The sequence below is a fragment of the Tupaia chinensis genome, unplaced genomic scaffold (genome assembly GCF_000334495.1).
Source record: "Tupaia chinensis unplaced genomic scaffold, TupChi_1.0 Scaffold000330_1, whole genome shotgun sequence".
Lineage (NCBI taxonomy): Eukaryota > Metazoa > Chordata > Mammalia > Scandentia > Tupaiidae > Tupaia > Tupaia belangeri.
The window spans coordinates 2020216-2037575 of NW_006159824.1; the positions used below are offsets into that span (position 1 = coordinate 2020216).

Below are 17360 nucleotides of genomic sequence, written 5' to 3' on the forward strand. Positions count from 1 at the left end.
TTTCACTATAGGGTGCGTACGCTCGCCAGACAGAGAGAGACATAGAGACAGAAAGCGAGAAATCACCCCCCCAGGGGGGATGGTAACGCCGCAATCCCTTCTCCTCCATTCTCCTCTAGATCTTGGACACACACACACACACACACACACACGCGCCCGGCATGAGTTTTAAGTCACCGGGTCCGGGACACTAACCATGGTCGACTACGTGGGAGTCCAGCGACATAGCCATTACACTAACTGCTGGTTCCCCGGGGTTTATTCTTTTTAAGAGCAGAAAAGAGGAAAAGGGGAACTGGAATGCAAAACCCGTTGTTTTCAGATGTTAATCAGTTGAAGATGTGAAGACATCTGACGCCATACAGTTCTGTGTAAGTTTTCTCTTACTTTCTAGGACCTATTCTTATTAACACATGTGGCTTCCTTTAACCAATACTGATCTGCAGGTTTGAATGCAGAGGCAGCTAGAATATTCATATGTTAATGGCATTCATTGCCTTGCTAATGATTTCCTATGGACCCATGCTTCTGCGTGTGACTAAAGGTCACTATGTTTTCCCAGATTTGGCCACAAAAGGCAGCAGTTATAACCCCAGATCTCTTTTCCTCAATCTACAAAGCCAGACCCAACCCTGGGGGAAAATTATAAATTTACTTTCTGGGGACATGAGGCATGGCTGAGAGCCATGGTGAAATTCTACTCTGAAAATATACAGAGGGACTCCCAGGCAAACTCACCTAAGCTTTCTGAACACTAATAGCCAAGTTTGTACCTTCCAAGTATGAGATAAGAAGGCTCCTATTTAAGGAAACTGAACAAGAGCAAGAAAAATTACCTACAAGGGACCAGCAGATGGCATAGTGGTTACATTGCCGAACTTCTACTTAGTCAACCACGGTTTGAGTCCTGGACCTGGCAGCTTGAAACTCATGCCAGGCACGTGTGTGTGCATGCCCAAAATCCCGAGAGAAGAATGGAGGAGAAGGGATTGTGCCATGGCCATCCCTCCTGGGGGGTGACTTCTCGCTTTCTGTCTCTCTGTCTCTCTCTATCTGTCTGCTTTTTGTCTCCCTCGGGAGTGGATCCCCCCTATAAAAAAAAAAAAAAAAAAAAAAAAAGGAAAGAAAAAGAAAAACAAAGTAAGAAAGAAATGGATAAGAAAAATGACCTGCAAATACTAACATTTGAAGTCCTCCCACAAAAAAGTCATGTCCCCTCAGAGCACTTTCAGAAAAGTCGTCTAGTAGAAAAGTCCCACTGATATATACAAAGTTTCTGATGAGGATATCATAGGACCTGACTTTAAAAATGAAAGTCAAGGTACTGTGATGGTGGTGTGCTGGTTAAGGTGCTGAACTCCCACATGGCTGACTACGATTCAGGTCCAGGACCTCGTGGCTTGTTTTTTCACTCCCCTCCACCTCTGTCTCTGTCTGGTCAAATTTTAAAAAATTAAAGTCAAGCATCACTGGATATTTGAGGAAAGCTTCAGGTACAGAATATACAAACCAAGCAGAAAGGAAGCCTGGGGGAAAAAAGAAGAAAACTTTTTTTTTTTAATTATCATTAATATAACAGTATTAAGAAAAGATACTGCAGTCATAAAACAAGAACAGGAAACTGTGAGGTGACCTCAAAAAGCTAACAGAAACAATGGAATTAAGGTATATGTGTAAATTTGGTGCAAAAATTGAAGTCCATATATATCCATTTCCCATGAATTTTTTGAAGAGCCCTTGTATTTACAAAAAAAGAGAGAAAGAACACTTAGAGAATAAAGGAGAGCTTTTGAAAATAAAAATGAAATAACAAAAATTAAAACTTCAAAAGAAGAGTTGGCAGAAAAGTTAATAAAACCTCCCAGAAAAAAAGACACAGAAATAGAAAATGAGGGAGAAAAGGTAAGGAAAATTAGATAGTAAGTTCAAACTTCAACATCCAAATAGTATCTCCTAAATAGAGAAAAGGCAATGAGGAAAATATGATATAATCAATATGATATAAATCCCATAAGTGCCAACAACTTGAAAATAAACAGACCTAGACTAAGGCAAAGTAGTGTGAAATTTCCCAACACTGGGATAGAGAAAAGAAATCCAAAAAACTTCTGGGAGTGGGGGATAGGTCATAGGATAAAAAGAGTCAAAATTACATTCTTGATAGCAACATGGGAAACTAGGAGGAAAATGGGAAAATGTCTGCAGGATTTTGAGGGAAAATCATTCCTGACTCCTGTTCCTGGTCAAATTGTTGAGCAAATATGTAGATAGTTATTTTCAGAAATGCTAGTAGATAATTTTACCTTCTATGCACTCTTTCTCAAGGAGATATGGGAGGATGTACTCAACTGAAATATAGAAATAAACCAAGAAAGAGGAAGGCATGGGCCCCAGGGAACAGAGGAGAGGCAAAGGGAATTCTCAACAAAGGGAATTTTCAATTCACAAGTAGGGTGAAGGAAAATTCCAGAGTAACAATTACGTAGCAGGTCTAGAGAACTGTCACCCCAGAGCTGAGCAAGAAGTATGTCTTCCAGACAATGAATAAAGAATGAATAAGTGAATGAGCGAATCTTACTTTGACTAAATATAAATTAAAATATTAAGATGTAGAAATGTCTTTTAAAGTTATTGTAGAGATGCCACAACAAAAAGGAATAGGGTATAGGGTTAATCCTTGAACAGTGCAGAAGATAAAGGTGCCCACCCCCCTGCAGTCTACAATCTGCACATAACTTTTTACTTCCCAAAAACTTAACAGTCGGTAAACCTACACTTGCAGAAGATCCACCCACCTCTCAGGAAGCTGAGGCAGGAGAACCAAACCATAGCAAGACCCTGTCTTAAAAACAATATACAGGGGGAACCAGCAGTTAGCGTAATGGCTATGTCTCTGGACTCCCACGTAGTCGACCGCGGTTCGTGTCCCGGACCCGGTGGCTTAAAACTCACGCCGGGCGCGTGTGCGTGCGTGCCCAAGATCCCGAGAGGAGAATGGAGGAGAAGGGATTGTGGTGTGACCATCCCCCCTGAGGGGTGATTTCTCGCTTTCTGTCTCTATGTCTCTCTCTTTCTGTCTGGCGAGCGCACGCGCCCTACAATAAAAATCTCTCAAAAAAAAAATATATATATATATACAGGGGCTGGCAGGTAGCATGGTGGTTAAAGCACTGGACTCCCACATGGCTGACTAGTTTTGAGTCCCAAATCTGGTGGCCTGCTTTCTCATTTTTCTTCTCTCCCTTTCTCTCTCTGGTCAAATTAAAAAGTAATAAATAATTCTTAATAATAACACACACATACATACACATATACATATATACAGATACTCCTTGACTTACAATGGGACTATGTCTCAATAAATCTAAGTCAAAAATATCATTACAGGGAACCAGGAGTTAGCGTAATGGCTATGTCGCTGGACTCCCACATAGCCGACCGCAGTTCGTGTCCCAGACCCGGTGGCTTAAAACTCACGCCGGGCGCATGTGTGTGCGTGCCCAAGATCCCGAGAGGAGAATGGAGGAGAAGGGACTGCAGCATGACCATCCCCGCTGGGGGTGATTTCTCGTTGTCTCTATGTCTCTCTCTGTCTGGCTGGCGAGCGCACGTGCCCTATAGTGAAAACCTCTCAAAAAAAAAAATATATATCATTACAAAGGCCAGCGGTGGTTAAGTGGTAAAAGCACTGGACTCTCACATAAACACCCATGGTTCAAGTCCTGAACCCAGTGGCTTAAAATTCACACCACCCACGTGTGAATGCATCCCAAAAATCCTGAAAGGAGAGTGGAGAAGGGATTGAGGCATGGCCATCCTCCCTGGGGGATAACTTCTTGTTATCTCTCTCTCCATCTCTCTCTGTCTCTCTGGTGAGCACACACACACACCCTATAGCAAAAATCATTACATTAAATCAGCCCATGGCTAAACCAATCCATACAATGGTAGTTGACACAGCTGAATCCCGCATGGTCAACTGTACAGTTCAAGTCCTTGACCTGGCAGCTTGAAAAACACATTGAGTTCATGCTTATGCATGCCTAAAATCCTAAAAGGAGAGAGAAATTGAGAAGAAATTGCAATGTGACCATTCTCCACGGAGGGTACTTTCACATTTGCATTCTCCCCCCTCCTCCCATCTCTCTCCAGTGACTGCATGTACTTTCTGGGAATGTGTGTGTGTTATTAAGTCGAAAATACTGTAATAGTATCAGTTGCTGACTGGGAGCTGTGCAACATTTTTGCACCCCAGTACAGTTGAAAAATCTAAGTTGAATCATCATAAGTAAATTGAGAAGCATCTGTACTAGGTAATAGTAGTCTCTCAATTGTTAAAAATTCTTGACCAATCATTGTATCATGATTATGTAAGAGAATTTGGGAAATAATATATAAATATTTAGGAGTGTAGAAGTATTTAAGGATCAAGTATCATGAGGTTGCATCTTATTCTCAAATGGCTTGAGATAAAAAAGACAGGACAGGTCACTGAACCTAAGTTTAGGAAACTAGATCCCACATAGGCACCCAGGATTCAAATTCTGGCCCCTGCAGCTTCAAAACTACACACAGCATAAGTATGCATGCCAAAAAAAAAAAAAAAATTAAACATGACAAAATGTTAATGTTTAGTTTAGTTAACCTAAATTAAGGGTATATGGATGTAGTACTGCTATTCTGTTCATTTTTCTACAGCTTTGAAAATGCTTCAAGAAAAATGTTAGAAAGTGTTTGGGTTTTTTTTTTTTTTTAAGCAAACTACTTCATCTGCTATTGTGTGAATGTCAAAATGTCCTACTTCTTGGACCCAGTCTTTCAGGATTGGTGGAGCTCCTGGCCTTTTTCTAGTCAGAATCCCTGCCCCTCTGACTGACAAGGCTCGAGACACTACTTTTCAAGCCCTTTTGAAACCATTGTCTCTTCCCACTGTCCCCACCTGCTTCATGGACCCTCCTCTCCTTTTGGATTCCCATTGTATTCCAAAAATATCAAGTTATATGCAATTTCACTTCATTGCATTTAACCACTTACCTTTCTCTTTCTCGGGAGTTTCTTGCAGACTGCATAGTTTTTCCTTCCTTCCTCTTTTTTTCCCTTCATTCTTTCCTTCCCTTTTCCTTCCTAATTGCCAAGAGTGCATGCACTGCACAGGTGGGTAAGGAAGGGACCAACCCCCCAACGGGGTGTGGTCACGCAGCAATCTCTTCTCCTCCTTATCGCCATCACGTTGGGATTTGGGGCATGCTAGGCTATGGGGCAGGCCCAAGTTTCCATTTCTGTCTGCCCAGAAGGTAGCATACTGTGTGGTCTACAGGAAGTATTACATACCTGGTGGGAAAGAATGAGTGAATGAATGGCTCACTGGGTAGATGAACAGAGATGGCTGTTGGAATACGACAGACCAAAGCAAGTAACCTCAGGCTGGTTGACAGGGGCTGAAATGATCCAAGTGTAAGTGGATTCAGAGGCTTAGTGTTTGGGACCCAAAGTGAGGCTTAACAACTATGCCACATGGGAGCTGGAGAAACAGAGGCAATGGTGGACTTGAAGGAGTGGGAATCAGACAGGGGAAGAAATTCAGGGCAAAACTGAGTTAAAACTTTGGTAAATATTAGAAAAGCATTCGACTACAGAGACAAATTATGGGGCTATCAGCAAAGTTTTATTTAATAATTTGTATTTAACTTTATTAATTTTTAAAAATTTTTTTCAAAGAATTAACTTTTTTCTTTCCTTTTCTTCCTTCCCTCCCCTTCTTCCTTCTTTTCTTTTTTCTCTTTCCTTCCTTCCTTCCTTCCTTCCTTTCTATTTGACCAGAGAGACAGAGTGAAAGAGAGAAAGCAAGCCACCAGGTCCTGGGACTCAAACTACTGTTGGCCATGTGCAAATCCAGAGCCTTAACCAACATCACCTGCTGGCCCCTTATGCATTCATTTATTTTAATTTGACCAGAGAGAGACAGAAAGAGGCAAAGTGAGAAAGTAAGCCACCAGGTCTAGGACTTGAACCTTGGTCAGCCATATGGGTGTCCAGGACCCTAATTACCATGCCATCTGCTGGCCCATCAATACACATTTTTGCACAGAAAAATAAGTCTAGATTTTTACAACAACCCAATATAATCACAAAGGACTGAAAATGGGCAGTTTCCCTTGAATTCTGGATCACAGCAATTACTTCCTGTTCACTAATACCTCCTTTATGCTAAGCATTTTCCTGGGAACCATGGGGAGAAAAGACCCAACGCACACACCTTTCCAAAGGGTGCTACAGGTGAGTTACTAGTTAGGGAAATCCCCTGAGCAGGTTGAAGGAAAGTCACTCATCCAGCATTTGAAAACAGATTTTCACCTGGACCCAGGCAGATAGGACCTGAAAGTGGAGATTGAACCAGGCACAATGGCTAAGGGTCAACATGATCCCTCGGAAACAAAGACAAGAAGTAGCACCCAGGGCCACATAGGATCTGTGCTCTGAGTGAGAGCCACACCTCAAAGTCTCTTTGGGCAAGGGGTGAGGGGTGGCTGTTTTGGACAAGTCAGCCCTTTCAGCCTTTAAAAGGGAGATGAGCTGAGGTCACTGAGAGCTGATAGAGCCAATGGGCATTCCTCAAAAGTATTAATATTTTCTCCCTCGATTGAAGCTCCTTTCTTTTCTGGGACTCTGCCCCCTAGTTTCTTTCACTCTTTGAAGGCTCCTCTTGACCCTAAAATGTGGTTGGTGTCTGAATTCCACCACTCAGCCAACTTTTCTGTTCACTCCAATCACATTCCTTGGTTCACCTGCCCCCACCCAACTCTCTCCTAAGCACCAAACCCCACATTTGCAATGATTTATTACCCACGAAGTACTGCTCACTGAAAATGGCAGCACGGAGGCTAAGGTTCTGGATCCCACACGGCTGACTGCATGGGTTGAGTCCTGGACACAATAGCTTGAAAATCATGCTGGGCAGGTGTGTGTGTGTGTGCCAAAAAAAATCCAAAGAGTTCACTAGAGGAGGAGGGATTAGAACATGGTAATCCCCCATGTGGGATGATTTCTCACTTTCCCTCTCTCTTCTCTCTGATGAGCACATACATCCTATGGCATGAGGCATGTGTGTGCTCTCTCACAGTCTTTTCATCATGGAAAAAATAAACAAAAATGAACACACACCAAAAAAACAAGGAGCTACTCAATATCTCTAGGATCTTGTCAGTTAAACATCAAAAAGAGACAAAGGGGTGGGGGGGGCAGTTACATACCTAGCAATACAAGGAATTCTGAAGATTTTCACTTAAAATGAGAGAGAAGAGAACCAATTATCTTGCTGTGGCAGGCCGAGAGATTACCGCTTAGAGATACTGGGCTCCTTTCCCATTTTCTTATCAACCAGAAATAGAAAAGAAGAATCTCAGCTTCAGGTGGTGAAAAGCCTTAAAAAAAGAGACTGCTGCTTAAGGCAGCTACCGTCTCATGGATAAAAAAGAGGAACTTGGGACCAGCAGTTAGAGTAATGGCTATGTCGCTGGACTCCCATGTAGTTGACCGCGGTTCGAATCCTGGACCTGGTTGGTGGCTTAAAACATGCCAGGCGCCATGTGCGTGCATGCCCAAGATCCCGAGGAGAATGGAGAAGGGATTGCGGTGTGGCCATCCCCCCTGGGGGGTGACTTCTCGCTTTCTGTCTCTCTGTCTCTCCCTGTCTGTCTGTCTGGCGAGCCCATGCACCCTATAGCAAAAACCTCTCCAAAAAATTAAAAAGACATGTTCAATATATACTAAATTACATACCAAGTATCTTCCACAATATAATTCAGTTGGAAATTCAAATTTTATATACTAAAATTTTAAATTAAATAGATAGATATAGCCAGCTAGCAGGGTGGTGGTTACAGTGGCTGGAACCCATACAGCCACCAGCACGGTTTGAATTCGAAGCCCAGCAATGAAAAACAGTCTGGAGTGTATATGCATGCCCCAAATCCTGACAGGATGCAACAATGGAGAAGGAATTACCACATGACCTTGCGGGGGGGGGGGGGGGTTCTTCCCTCCCCTTCTATTTTTTTTAACAGACACACTTTCTGGAAAATCTTCAAAAACAATAATAAATTAAGACAAAAGTGTTTTGGGCAGCCAGGACTGTGGTAGTTAAGATGGCTGGATCCTACATGGCCCACAAAGCAGTTAAGAGTCCCAGACCAGGTGGTTTTTGAAACACATTGGGCTCACGTGCATGCCCAAAATTCCAAGAGGGGAAAACAGAGAGGACTGTGGCACCCATTCCCCTCAGGGGCAATTTCTCACTTTCTGTATTTAGCAAGCCCTATAGCAAAACTAAACATATTTAAAAGTATCTTTTTTTTTTTTTTTTTTTTTAAATTTGCTGTAGGGCACATGGGCTCACCAGAGACAGAAACAGAGACAAAGATAGAGAGGGAAAGCAAGAAAACAAGCTGCCAGGTCCAAGAATCGAACCACAGTTGGCCATGTGGGAGTCCAGTGACTTACCCACCCCACCTGCTGGCCCAATTAAGTTTTTTTTTTTTTTTTCCATAATGAGTATGTGCTCATCAGAGAGAGACAGAGAAAAACAGTGAGAGAGAAAATGAGAAACCACCCCCCAAGGGGAGGGAGGCATCCCACACTCTCTCCATTCTTCCTGTAATCCCAGAAATCCCCATGGCGTATGATTTTTCACTTTTCTCCTCCTCTCTCTCTGGTGAGTACACACACCCTCTAGCAAAAAAAAAAAAAAAAAACCTTAAAAAAAAAAAAAAAACCACCTTGCTTCTATATTAAAATCAATAGGCATACTTTTAAGTGTACTAAAAAACTTCAGTGCAGAGGCTTTGGTCATCCTTTGTAACACCTCTTCAAGTCCCCTTGACCACTTACAATGCTACTAGCTGCACCAGGGCTTCTGGTGCAAGATACTGCTCCTCCTAGCCTTATGCTATACACCATTAAAGCCAGCAAATATGACTGGTTACCTACTGGGCCTTCTTGGAAAGAGCCTCTCAAAGATCCTGAGCCCATAACCCTTCATCTCAGCTACCCAACATGCTTGTCACAGCAACAGTACTCCACAAGCTTAGCACAGCTATGAAGACCACTCTGAGACGTGACAGATTCAAATCTGGGCTCCCTGATCTATTCTACCTGCAGGAGGGGGTGACTTTCCTCAGTCTAGAGGGAGCCAAACCTCCTCCAGACCCCTGGACTACATGCAAAGGTTCTTGGGATTCACTGAATGAACACTAATGGGAGTTTGTAAACTATCACCATGTGTGATGAAGCTCCCCAGCATACCACTGCTTCCTGTCCCTCAGCCAGAAGGTCCCTGAGAAAGGACAAGACTTGATTAAAAATAATAATAATAATACTGGGACAGGGCCAGTAGATAGTGTAGTGGTTACGCAGCTGGACTCCCACACAGTCAACCACGGTTTAAGTTTCATACCTGGCGGCTTAAAACTCATGCCAGGCACGTGTGCCCAAAATCCAGAGAATGGAGAAGGGATTGCAGCGTAATCATCCCTCACTTTCTGTCTTTATGCCTCTCTTGCTTTCTGTCTTTCCAGCAAACACACACCCATTGCAAAAATCTCTCTTAAAAATAAATAAATAAATACTGGGCCAAAATACAAGCATTTGTCTTAGAACCAGACACCCTGGCCAGTCAAAGACCTCAACCTGGGACCAAAAGTCAGTCTGCCCAAGATCCCGAGACAGTGGAGGAGAAGGGATTGTGGCATGGCCATCCCCCCGGGGGGGTGATTTCTCGCTTTCTGTCTCTCTGTCTCTCTGTCTGTCTGGTGAGCGCACACACCCTATAGCAAAAATCTCTCCAAAAAAAGAAAAAAAAAAAAAGACCTCAACCTCACACTTGTTATAAATGATTGGGCCATTACCTAACAAATATTCCCATCAACATAAAAAAATTTCAGAATCTCTTGCCACTCTGATACCCAAAATATAAATCAAAATCACACAGCTCTCTATACACACTAAGGCCCTGCTAGAGACTTCACCCCTTACAACAAACTTCTACCAAGTGACACCCACGGGCTGCCTAAAACATGAATGGACATAGGACACTTGCTTTTTTTTTTAATTTGAACTGTCTGCTCACCCCATGCTTCTGGTAAACTTCTTGCTTGCTCTTCAAATGCCCCTTCCATACTTAAAGGCAACTTTACACACAGATTATTAAAACTAATGGAGATTAGTGCTTTCCCCAAGGAGGCTCCAGCCCTACTCAGTCAACCCCTTAGTTCCCTAAGGGAAGGATCACCTTTTCCTACTCCCCATTCCCCGTTTTCCACCACAATCTCGCACCTTGTGTTTCCAAACATAATATTTATATCAAGGGCTCTCACTGGAAATACTGGGTCTCCAGAAAAGTCATGATTTTTGCACAGAAAAATGACATGACTTTTCCGACAACCCAATACAACTGCCTTGCACCTGAAGTATGCTGCTGAGGCACCACAGTGAAACCTTAGTCACGCATCGCTTAACAATAAGGATACCCTCAGAGATCAATCAGGTGGTGATTCTGCCCTTGTGTGCACAGCAGTGCACTTACACAAACCTAGACAGGATGGCCCAGTGAACACCTGGGCTAGTCTAGTCTAGTCTACTACATTCTTATGGGACCACCGTCTTGTATGCAGCCCATCCTGAACCAAAACATCCTCGCACGGCACATGACGATGTGATGTGGCCTCGGCACCCACTTTGAGTAAGCGGGACTCTCTCACAGAAATGGGGCTAAGCCACTTGACCCACTTCTAGTTCTACACCTCCTCACAATCCCTCAATGTGGCCAATCCAGGTACCTGTCTTTCGTGACTCCCTGCTGGTGACCGACCACTTTGCCCTGCAACAGCTATATACGGCCTGACTATCCCCAGTGACCCACATAGCCTGCAGGGACTTTGCAGATTATGCCACAGTTGACCACCTAGAAGCCATGCCCACTTGCTTTTCAAGCCCAACCAGAACTCCACAGGAAAACTGTTTGGCAAGGCCCTTGCCCACACAAGTGTTGGCCCACTGGTCCCCTCTCTCTCTACTGGCCTGTGCTCCCTGACCTGTGTGGATGGCCTCCAGGCATGCAGTGTGTCCCAGGGCCTACAGCAAGAACACCTGTACCTCCATCTTGGGTCTCTCCTAATCACTGGAGGGATGCTCCCCATCATAATCCTAAATTAAGACCCTGCAAGCCAATGGCTCCTACTCTGGATCAGTGAACAAAGGACAGCTACACAGACATTAGGGGAATGCCATGGATACCCTGAAAAGCCCAGGAGGAACCTGGGCTTCTGACTGGGGGCATGGCTATGGCAAAGGCAGAAGCAGCAGTTGACATCTGAGGATATAATTTTATTGGAATCAAGGAAGGGGAGTGTAGAAGAGGGCTAGGAGTCAGGCTCTGTGGCAGGTGGTGGCTTCTCATTATCCGGAGGACAATCAATAAAGTCAGCCAGCATGGCAGCTGTGTCATCTTGCTCCTTTTAGAGACAAAGAGAGAAAATTCAAAATGGTCACACAGACACACACACACACACACACACACCCCAGAGCCAACACGTTGGGCAAACCTCTTTCCTAATACCAGCAGCTGCGACCATCTCCCATCAGCCCTGCCTTTCCATCCAAGGTGCCCTCCCTGCCTGGTTCTCTCACCTTTTCCTCAAGAGTGGCAGCTTCTGCCTCTGTTCCCGTCTCTTCTTCTGCAGCCGTTTCTGGTGGGAGTGGTGACTTTTCGCCCCCACCCTCAGTCCCTTCTTCCAACAGGGTTGGGGGTGCAGAAGGCTCTTCTTCAACAAGCTCCTGAGGTGGTGGCCCTGCAGCAGGGCTTTCCCCTTCCCTCTCCACCTCCTCCTGAGAGGGAAGCACCTCGGGGGCCAGGGTGGGAGCCGTCTCAGCCCCAGGCTCCTCCTCTGCCCCTGGCTCTTCCACTTCCAATAGCAACCCGGGTTCTGGTTCAGGTTCTGGCTCAGGAGGTACCTTGGGGGACTCCGGTGGGGGTAGAGCTGGAGGCAGGGCTGGGGGTGGAGGTCCACCTTCTTCTACCTCCCCTCCAGCTGAGCCAAACTCCAACTCTTCTACCTCTTCTAACTCTTCCTCTTCCTCCTCATCCTCTTCCTCCTCTTCTTCCTCTAACTCACCTTCTTCTTCCTCAAATTCCTCCTCAAACTCTTCTTCATCTTCTTCCTCTTCTTCAAAATATTCTTCTTCCTCCTCTTCCTCTTCCTCAAAATCTTCCTCTTCCTCCTCCTCTTCCTCTTCTTCTTCCTCCTCCTCCTCTTCCTCTTCCTCCTCCTCATCGCTGCTGTTGATATTAATAACTGTCAAATCCTCTTCCAGGGCTGGGCCTCCACCCCCACCAGGAGTCCCTTCAGGGACCAACTGGGGTGGTGGGAGTGTCACAGGACCAGAAACAGGTGGGGGCGGAGGCGGTGGGAGAGGCCCTGGGGCTGCAGGAAGCTCTTCAGGCTCCTCCTTGGCTGGCACAGGAGGGGAGGCTGTTGGAGGCCCTGTGGGGGGTACAGGGGGTGGTGTGGTGCCTGAGGGAGGTGGGGGAGGCAGGGGAGGGAGCCCCTCAGGCACGATCACCACGCTATCATCAGAGTCGCTTTCCAAGGAGATCTCCACATCAGATGCCTCCTCTTTATCGTAATGGACAAAGGCTGGTCTGGGCACCCTCCCCCCGAAAGTTTCATCTGGGGGTATAGAAGGTGGGGGAGTCCCACTGGGAGCAAGGACAGGATCCTCGTTTGATCCTGCCCTATGGTTCTCAGGGCCAGGAAGGAGGCGGGACGGGACAGACACCAGGCCTGGGACAGAGAGGCCTAGGTGGTTGGCTGTAGCTGGAGGTCCAGGGCGTGCCGAGGTCATGGGACCTGCAGAGGGCATAGGGCCACCAGAAGGCACAGGGCCAGTGGAGGGCATGGGGCCGGCAGAGGACACGGGGCCTGCAGAGGGCATGGGGCCTGTGGAAGACAAGGGGCCTACTGAGGGCACAGGGCCAGGGGGATGGAAGGGTGGGGCTCTGAATGGAGATGGGGCCTCAGGAGGGGGAACTGGGGCAGGTGTGGGGCAGGTGGAGCCCATGGGCTGCAGGGGAGGAACCCGGGGATGCGTTAGAGCAGCACAGGTCACCAGTGCTTCTGAGCAGAAGGAGGAGACCTGAGGAAGGAAGAGAAGGCCAACGTGAGCAAACACAGGATCTTGTGAGGCCAGGGACAGAGAGCCCACCAGCCGGAGAAACAAGGGAGTCCAAGAGCAGGGACTAGTGCCTGTGGGCAGTTACCTCCAGGCTGTCTTCTTGCTGGCCACGGGAGAACGCTCTCAGGGCACAGGAGAGAGGCGGCGGGCAGCGTGGAGATGGCGCCAGCAGCAGCGCCAGCAGTAAACGGTAGAGTTCACGGCGGGAGGGGGGGGGGGGGGGAGGGGGGGGGGCTCCGAGGAGGAGGAGGAGGAAGAGGAGGAGAGGACACCCTCAGGACCAAGGGGACGACCAGATCATGCAGTCTCTGAAACAGACACAGAGCTCACCTAGAAACATGGCCAAGACAACTCAACCCTCCTCCAGGGCCTACTCCCAGGTCTGAATGAACCCACCTCTGGAGCACAGCCCCCCAGGTACAGAGTAGCAGGCCGCCCCGTCCACTAACCCTGTGAGTATCCTCCTTGATGAGAGGCCCACACATAAGGATGGTCTGGCGGAGGCCTGAGAAAGGAGAAGGAGGTGTCAGGTGGCTATGAGCAGGACTAAGAGTGAAGCGCAGCCCAAGGCCATCATCAGCCCTATCGCTGCCTACCACACGCAAGTCATTTAATTTCTCTAAGTCTTCTTTATCGACTATAAAATGGGGTCATAAATGTACCCCTATTGGAGCCAGCAGGTGGCACAGTGGTTAAGATGCTGTTGACTCTCATAGAGCCAACCATGATTCGAGTCCTGGATCTGGCAGCTTGCTTTCTCAGTTCTCTCTCTCTCTCTGGTGGGCACACATGCCCTACAGCAAATATAAAAAGTAACAAATAAAATTACATATATATATATATGTGTGTGTGTGTGTGTGTGTGTATATATATATATATATATATTAAAAATGTACCCCTTCTACATGGGCTGACAACATTTAAATGAGACAATGTAGGTAAAACATTATAAATGTGCATTTATAGGGACCAGATGATGGTGTAATGGCTACGTTGCTGGACTCCCACGTAGTTGACTATGGCTTGGGTCCCAGACCTGCTGGCTTCAAATTCATGTTAGGTGCATGAGAATGTATGCCCAAAAACCCGCGAGGAGAATGAAGAGACTAAGAAATGGCCATCCCCCCGAGGGGTGATTTCTCGCTTTCTGTCTCTGTCTCTTCACCAAGCACATGCGCCCAATAGCAAAAATCTCCCTAAAAATAAATAAATAAATAAATGTGTATTTATATTGGGTTGTCGGGAAAGTCATAACTTTTTTTTTTCTGTTTTTCTATGCAAAAATGCATCATGACTTTTCTGACAACCCAATATATTTATATTTAGGAAAATTGGGTCATTCCTTCATATGGGCGGGATTCCAACAGTGAAACAAGGAGACTTTAGGAAACTCACACATTAACCACACAGTATTCAGCTACAACTTCTGTTGTTATTTTTTAAATATGTTCAACTACTCTAGCATTATAACTTGCAAAATAAATTTTTCCAGCATGAATACACTGTTTATTAGTTCAGTTAAAGATTTTATCATATGCATTATCATCAACACGTAATTTTCTATGTTTGTGTCCCTCAAATGTTTTGCTTCTTTCCTTTTCTCCTTGATTCCCTTCCTCTCACCTTTAGATGAAGGGATGCAATGGCTGCATGAAGATCCACTGAGGAGCCTGCTCTAGAGGGCACATAAGCTCCACAGTCAGGGCTTTACCCCAAATGCTAAAACTGGAGCTAGCAGTATTTGTTGAATAAATGAGATAACCAAGACCTTGGCAGGCAGCTTAAACGACCAGGATCCCCAGTCTAGCAACAGGACTAAAGACCACCTGCAGTCCTGGTAGCTGCGTGGCTGTTCTGCTCCTTCTGGCCTCTCTGCAAGGCTCCTGGCTGGCTCTGCATTTTACATGCACCCTCCACATTGCCAGCAGGTCTTAGACCATAACTCCAAGCCAAACCAGGGCTCAAGGGCACAGGGCCTCGCCTCACCCACCTCTCAGTGCAGCTGTGCACACGTCGCTGTTGGCATTGCTATCCCCTTTCCGGTGGCTGGGCGGGGCGATAGTTTCACCCATATCCAGCTTTATCTTCTTGGGGGCACTTGGCTTTCCAGTTTGCAAATTCGAGTCAGGGCTCCCCCGGGGGCTGCGCAGCTGGTGGAGGAGGAAAACATAAATCTCATACACGGGTGAACAGGAAGCAGGGCAAAGCTGGGAGGTGATATTGGTAAGGAGGCACATATGGACAGAGGGTGCAGGAAGAGTCGTGGATGGGGCTGAGGCCTCTCTCACCTTAAGAGTATCAGCTGGTGGGGAGATGTCGCTGAGCAGGTGAGTGAGCAGGGCTTCGCCAGAGGCTCCTCCCTGAAGCACTCCTGCCGACGCCCCACAAACCTGCACCCACAGCTCTAACACAGCATATACCTTGGTCCGAAGGGTGCTATGGTATGAGCAAAGAGGACAGGTTAGACAAGGGGTGTTGATCCCCCAGCCCACCTGAATCACACTACCCACCCTCTCCTCTTTAATCCCTGCTGGATGGTCACCTGTAGGGCCTCTCCTGGCCTGGGGAGAGGGAGTCTCTGCCAATGCTCCAGGCAGTAAGGACCTGGGGAAGCAGGCGGCTGATCAGGACCCCGAAGCGTAGGAGCCGGCCTCCACACCTGGGGACAGAGATGGAGCAGTGACCCTTGTTTCCTTGTTTATCCCAATCCTTTCAACACCCTCCATCCCACTTACGTGAGGATGAGCGCGGAGAGCAGATCCAAGGCTTCAAGGTGGATGGAGGGCAGGAGCAGCAACCGCAGGGGACCATCTCCAAGTAAGCTCTGGAGAAAACATTGGGGAGTATGAGGAGTGGGGGAAGACGAGGGTCAGAGACACCAAGATGGGGATGGAGTGGGCCTGCATGACCACACACAAGTGCATGTACAGAACCCAGCCCAATCCCAGCTCGCCCAACACACCAAACCTCACCCTCCAGAACAGACCTGGGTGGAGGTAAGGAGGAAGATGGCTGAACCTCTCTCAGCGATGACTCAGCTGACACTCGAACTCACCCCCCCACAGAAGCACCGGCCACAAGGGGCCCCTGAAGTGGGAGCAAATCCACCCTGACCATTGCATGTATGTCAGGGATCTCAAGGAGTGATGGTATTTGGACGAAAGAAAAGAGCCCCTGGGCCAGCGTCGGGGATAACATTGTTTGGGGAGCTTCAGGCCCCACAGTGTTTTCCTAGGGGCCCGAGGTCCCAAGCAACGGCTGAGAACAAATCCCACTTACAATATTCTTGCTACTGACACTGAGGGTCCGACAGATGACATCCAGGATTTCCTGCACAGGGACGGACACAGGAGCCCCAAACTCAGAGCTAAAGAGAATCAGAGCAGGGAGCCCTCAGGGCAGGCTCCCAGCATGACTCTGCCCACTTCTGCTCCTTCCTTGTGATGAAGATGCCATGCCCATCTCAACCTTCCTGCCCCCAGCCCCTGCTCCCCTCAACATCTACACATACCTGAGCATGAGCCCCAGGCAGCGAGCTAGTCCTGAAAACCTCTGCCGGAGTCGAAGAAGAACATGGGTATCACCGTCTTCCGAGGGGGAAAGCAGCGTTTCCAATCCAGGGCCCTCATACTGCACAGGAGCTGTGAAGAAACACAACCACCAGGTACACTCTGTCTTTCTTCCACCTCCTTTTTTTTCATTCATGATGGAAGGCCCACCTGTATTCTAATCCTTTCTGCCAAGAAACCAACTGTTCCTCTTCTCTGGGCCACCTCCTGGTCCCTCCTGCCAAGCTCCTGAACCACTCTCTCACTGCCTACCAACCATGGTCCTTACCCGTTTCTGCTCCCTCGTACAGGACTCCCAGCAGGCTGTGCAGTGAGGCCAGCAGGCTGTGCAGCTCCTGCTCCCAGCTCTCAGTGTGCTTCAGGCCCTGCGAAAAGCCAGCCCCTAGAGAGGGCAGCCTGGAATAACACTCACAGGCCAGCTGCAGAAGAAAGGGCAGACTCTAATCAGATGAGAATCTAGACCGGCCATCGAACCTCCAACCCACTAATGCCCAGAGAGCTGGAGATCAGGAGAGCTCTGATAGAAATAGGAGAAGGCATGCAGAGGGGAACAAGACAGCAGGA

At 47.2% G+C, this 17360-nt stretch overlaps 1 protein-coding gene across 1 annotated transcript in view; it reads right to left on the minus strand.

Moving 5' to 3' along the window:
* Positions 1–11358: 11358 nt before the first annotated feature.
* PELP1 (proline, glutamate and leucine rich protein 1) overlaps positions 11359–17360 on the minus strand; it is a 34736-nt gene continuing 28734 nt past the window's right edge. The window contains 12 exon segments of the mRNA XM_006151852.3: positions 11359–11507; positions 11683–13188; positions 13313–13471; positions 13473–13535; positions 13677–13732; positions 15218–15377; positions 15516–15663; positions 15770–15886; positions 15963–16051; positions 16507–16594; positions 16739–16868; positions 17065–17215. Of these exon segments, the coding sequence (XP_006151914.1) occupies positions 11415–11507; positions 11683–13188; positions 13313–13471; positions 13473–13535; positions 13677–13732; positions 15218–15377; positions 15516–15663; positions 15770–15886; positions 15963–16051; positions 16507–16594; positions 16739–16868; positions 17065–17215 (2760 nt within the window). The 3' untranslated portion in view covers positions 11359–11414.